This window comes from Protopterus annectens, chromosome 9.part0 (genome assembly GCF_019279795.1).
Source record: "Protopterus annectens isolate FY-2018-M chromosome 9.part0, PAN1.0, whole genome shotgun sequence".
Taxonomy (NCBI): domain Eukaryota; kingdom Metazoa; phylum Chordata; order Ceratodontiformes; family Protopteridae; genus Protopterus; species Protopterus annectens.
In genome coordinates this window covers 202,814,323-202,820,322 of record NC_056743.1, presented here as the reverse complement: position 1 = coordinate 202,820,322, position 6,000 = coordinate 202,814,323, and the positions used below count along the sequence as shown (strand labels likewise).

At 33.3% G+C, this 6,000-nt stretch overlaps 1 protein-coding gene across 5 annotated transcripts in view; it reads left to right on the top strand.

The window, feature by feature from the left end:
• The first annotated feature begins 325 nt into the window (after positions 1-325).
• LOC122811133 (high choriolytic enzyme 1-like) overlaps positions 326-6,000 on the top strand; it is a 201,119-nt gene continuing 195,444 nt past the window's right edge. For 3 of the 5 annotated variants that reach the window (XM_044082747.1, XM_044082748.1, XM_044082745.1), the window contains exon 1: positions 326-419. In XM_044082747.1, coding sequence (XP_043938682.1) covers positions 348-419 — 72 coding nt within the window. In that variant the 5' untranslated portion in view covers positions 326-347. The remainder of the gene's footprint in view (positions 420-6,000) is intronic. The other 2 variants (XM_044082749.1, XM_044082746.1) reach the window with 1 other exon arrangement.

The following is a 6,000-nucleotide window of genomic DNA, read 5'->3' as shown; positions in this document are numbered from 1 at the left end:
ATGACTTAAACAATGCATTTTAATTTGTGCAGCTGCTACAAATTGTTATTTCAGGTTTGGTTTTGCTGCAAATAGAATATGACTTGCTGACCTATAGATAGGAAAACCACACATTGTGTAAATTGGACTTGCTTTCCAATTAAGCCTCAGTAGTTGTGATTGTGGTTGAAGCATGCTTTTTGTCAGGCAGAATTATCTTTAGTAAGGTGATGCAATGGTGTTTTTAAGGATTTCCTGACCTGGTTGTGAAATTTTTCTCTGCCAGCACTTCTGCAAGAAAGAGAAGCCAAGCTCTAAGAGCCTTTATAAGGTGACAGTGTGGGTCGGATCAAAGGGAAGGTCGCACGATGGAGACATCAGGGCTCTTACTGCTGCTGCTGCTGGCACTACTCTGTGCATGTCATGGCTTCCCAGTACAGGTAAAAAACTATATACGTGAAGCAAATATAACATCTCCAAAACAGTAGGAGCACATGAATATTATATACTGACGTTATCATTTTTATTTGTTAACTTATTCTTACACTGTAAAATGGCAAAATGAAGGGCTCATTAATATATATGTGTGTATATATATATATATATATATATATATATATATACACACACACACCCATATATATATATATATATATATATATATATATATATATATATATATATTTAATAATATGTGCTGACAGCACTTTGCAGAAGAGTAGGGTCTATAATATAGCATGAGCTTTTACAATCAAACATAGTATATAGGCTAACTAAGATCAAACTTGTATTTGAATGTCATAGTCATTGGTGGTGGACTCTTTGTTCATCAGCAAACTTCCTAATTTTGCAATGCTCACAGGCTAAAAATAGAAAATCATTTTGGTATACATTACTTTATCAATTAGAAACGACATTGTAAAGAACAAGCAAATGTTTGCAATAGTGTTTTGTCTAGAGTTATCACCAAAAATATTAATAGCAGAATATATGCACCCACTTATACCTTGTATATTATAATTTCTGGTTAAATCCAGTGTTGACTGATTACAGACGTGCATGGCTCAAAATGTATTTAATTACTTCACTATTTCCTTCCTTTGTTGAAATGGTTATTTCTAATTTTTTTTATAGTTATTGGTGGTACAGTCCCATAATTATCTGCTTATGATTTGCCTTTGGGGATTTACTTAATATAGGGTTGTTGGGTATAGACTTGATGAACTTATTTTGCTGAAATCTGCTAGCAGCATGTTGCTTGAAACTAGTGTCCTTAACAAATAAAGTGCTTGTTGATTATTAGCAACAAAAACAGACGCTAAAAATATTTTAAAACAAGAAGCACAAGAATTATTTCTGCAAGAGGAACAAGCTTCAGTGTATCACCCTTTATATTATCTATGAGGTCACATGACCTTGAGGAACAGGAAATAGTTGAATGCACACTCTTCTCCAGTGTTAAGCTGCTATAACAGATCAAGAGAATGAGGGTAATTACGTTACCTTTTGTCAATCATGGAGTTTCAGACTCTACAACATGTGTAGTAGTCCTTGAACTGAGCTCCTTGAGTTGGCAGTAGATGAATTAAGTTTTGCAAAATTTAAGTAAAACCAGATTTTGAAGGTAGTATTAAAAAAAATAAGAAATGCAGATTGTTGATTTTTGATAATGTTATAAAAGTTGCTATAACAAGGACATTTTGCTCTACTGATCAAGCAATGGTTATGCTGTCATATTTTTCAGTTGCTTTTCATTTTCCGGGAATATCCTTAATTTTGTCTCAAAGTGAGTTGTTGTTTCTAGTAACAATTTTCTTTGATAAAACAGTAAATATTGCAGTCAGTAAATAATGCCTGTTAGAACATTTATTGGCACCTTTCAGATCGTCTTATTCTGTTAACGTTCTTACTGACTAATGCCATTATCTAAAACTTGTACCAGCATTTGTTCCCGATTACTGAGTGAAGAGGTAGAGCGGTAAGTCTGATATGATAAACTACAAAATTTCATCTCAGACAGTAATTTAACTTTTTTTTCTAAGTAAGAAAGTGAACATTATTTTGTTAAAGAGAATATATGGTTAGCTGACAGCCAGAAATCATTTACTGCTCATTAACTTTTTGACTTCTTTTTTTTTAAATAATTGTCTCTATATATTGCAATACCCAGAAATCTTCTGAGTATTTTTTATGCATTCCTACTTTAATATAAAATGAAAATAAATTGTTTGTAGTATTTTAGCATTCTATTATAGATCTGCTCACTAAATCACAACTCCTGTGCCATGACACATATCAAGATTGTAAATAGTTCATAGCAAGGTTCAATGCAGACCATGAAGATAAATTTTACATTTGGTTGAATGCTTGACTTCTTAACATCCATGTAGTAATTGCATTTTTTGGTCTGATTGCCTTTTCATGACAGTTATGTGACTTTGGATTTCTTTTATATAAGCAAGGGGATATGGGAATGAAGTTTCATCTTTTGAATGCTCGGTTCGGTTTTCAAATACAAATTCTGATTTTTTTATACCTTTGTTAAACCAGACCTAAATGTAAAAGAAATATAAATAAGACTGTTTTGGGGAATTCTGACTTTTCTTCTTCTGATTCTTATACTTCATCCAGTAATGAAACAGATGCAGATGGTTTTGGCTTACCACCAAAAAAACAAGCATGCTTTTGCACAAAACAGAGATGGCCCTGGTACAAGTGGGTGGATGGGTGGAGGGGACTAAACATTCTAAATACGACAGAATAAGCAGCAATTCTTACCAAATTTCGCCAGCTTTAAAATGGACAATATGGTTATTGATTTAACTAGTTTCAATTGTGATAAGATTTTGACTATCTTAAATAAAAGACTCAACTTTATTCTAAATACTTATGTGTCTTTTGCACAAATAACTCAAGATATTAAATCCTTGTCATGGCTTTTAAAGTTAAAGTATTGGTCTAATTCTAGAAGCGTACATTATGCTTCTATAAATTCTGACAATACATTTTGTTTTGCTGGATCTGTCTTTTCACCACCCTATCAGCCAGTGTGCTCAACCAATCTGTTTTAAATACTATATTTGGGAAACAAGGATGATTTTTTTGAAGCTATGGGTCCAATATGTCACATATGAAAAAAAGTAATTGACTAACTTAAAACAAATTCTGAAGTGGTTGTTACACATGCAGGTAAGGGTGGGGGATTATTTTGTGGTCAATGAAGGCTTCAAACTACAAGTTTATGGACAGCTAAATGATTTACAAAACTATTTGCTCCTAGAAATTGATCCTCGCAAAATGTACAGAGAGTTACGTCTGTAAGTTGCAGCTCTTCTGGTGCAGGGTTTGATTCCTACAGCTTTCATTTGTCTTGTTGGCCATTGTTATAATGGTTACGGTGTTTACCACACAGACAGAAGGTACAGCATTTGATTCTCACTTCTGAAAGGAAAACTTAGTAGACTTAAAATGACCCACAAGGGCCCATGAACCTGTAAACCTAATCCCATGTATAACTGCACAATTGATTACTTTTTACCTGACATGGTCCAAAAGAGTGTTATGATTGAACAAACCCAATATAACTATCAATATCAGTTGGTGTGGAGGATTAAGGCTGCGAGCTGTAGTTCTTGTGGTACAGGATTTGATTATCTCAGCCCTCATCTGCCTGCTCTGGGATGTTGAGCAAGTGCTTCAACCACACATTGTTCCCAGGTCATCCCTGAAATGTCGAACATTATGACGAACAGTACAACTTCCTTACAGTAGATGTAAAGGACATATACATGTCAATACCACAAACAATGGGCATAGAGTGGGTTAGTCAATTATTAAGGAAGAAAGGGGCTCCCCAGAATGACATCAGTCTAGTGGAAAAACTTCTAGACATAGTTCTATCCCACAATTACATTTATTTTAAAGGATACTATTACCTGCAAAAAAGCAGAGTAGCCATGAGTTCCCCCTGTGGCTCTAGCTTCGCGAATTTGGTTATGAGTTACTGGGAACATCAATTTGTACTCAATAAGGAAGGAATAGCCTCAATAATAATTTATTTTACATGTTATTTGGATTACATATTTTTACTAATAAAAGGAAACATGAAGAGGCAAAAAATCTAATTGATTATTTTAATGAGACTACAGACTTCTGAGAGTTTACATATATAATTTTGACCCAAATGAAATAGCATTCTTAGATGTCCAACTTACCAAAAATTATGTTGAAAATAAATACCAAGCAAAAATTTATAGGAAACCATCTTATTCAAACACATTCTTGCACTATATAAGTGCACACCCTTACCACCAAAAAAGATTGGTGGTAAAGGGCCAATTAGTAAGGGCTGCCAGAATAGCATCTACAGATGAGGACTTCCATAGTGAGCGCCAGTTCTTGAAAAAAATTATTCACAAAAAGAGCATACCTGAGTACTTTGATTGACAAACTAATAGAAGTTGTGGAGAAAAGAATTAATGGTGTGTACATACCCATTCTTAGTATACAACACCCTACTGGATTGAATGACTATTCTATGAATGATAGTCATGTTGATATGGAAAATCAGGTCCAGGACAAAATCATTGGGACAGGTACGAACCAAAGTGATTTCACAATGAGCTATATTACAACTTTTAACCTTGATTATCTTCACATAAAAAACATACTGATAAAAAATTGGAATATTCTGTCAGAGGACAAACTAATAGTGGACAAATTGGGTACAGAACCAAGATTCATTACCAAGAAGGGTAGAACACTCAAGGATATATTTGAAGGTTGAGTGCAGGATCCAATCATATGCAATAGGGATGAAACAATGTGGTAGATGCCCCTATTGCAAATGCATTCATGTAGGTGTATCACTGCACATAAACAACACACATTTCAGTAACAGAAGAAAAGTTAATTGCAACTTGTGGCTAAATGTAAAAATTGTGATTCATTCTACGTCAGTAAAACCGAGCGTAGAATGAGAGACCACATATACGAACATATATATTGTATTAATAAACACAAACTGGACAATGCTTTAGCAAAACATATAGAACAATATCCAGAACATGCATTTATTAACTTCTGGATACTTGATCAAGTGGACAGTAATCCAAAAGGGCGTCCATTCACCTTATTATTAGAAAAGTTGGAATTGCTCTGACAAATTCGTCTCAATGCTTATAACTTTCTAGGATTGAACGACATGTGTTCTATCACATGTTGCTTAAAACTGAAAAGTTTAATGAGATGAAATATTGTAGTAACAACATTATAGAAATTATGTTTTATTTATTAATTTTTCACTTGAAAATGTTTATAATATAAGGTTAGATAAATGAGGAGACTCTACATTTTTACACAATTTTCGTATATGATTTTCACCATATTGCTGCTGCGACAAATGTATTCGCTTGCTTGTTAAATAAGGCAGTTTTAAAGAACAGGAAAATGCATATTATGTTCACAATGCTATTTTAACTACTGTTCCTTTAAATTTTAAGATGGAGAGACCAGCTGATTTTAATTATGGTTAAACATGACTATTTAAACTTGATTTTTTTGTAAATGTTAGTATCTGATGAAGTTCAAAGAAGTATTTGGACGAAAAGTGCTTCATTAAACTTTGTGGATTCAGTCTTCAGTGAAGTTGCCAGTTGTTTTTGTTTTAATTTCTTAGTTTTTTGTATCTTGGATTTTGGAGTTTTAAAGAATAAATAATTGTAGGAATAGAATTGTTGCTGTATATAAGAAGAGTATAAAGTGAATACATATTTTAACAGACATGTTGTATGAGAGTAATTTTCCTATAACTTTAAGATGGAAGTGTTGCTGTAATAGCTACAGTTCTGTTTAATAAAACACATGATTATGTATAAAAGGAGAAGTAAGCAAGTCAATTCAGAGTGTTCTGTTTGCCCTTTAGAAAGAGAGATTATATGTCTAGCGCTGCGGTTCTGGAAGAGAGAGAGAGCAGAGTGAATGAATACTTGGAAGAACACAACAGGAGAAAGTTTTTCCTGT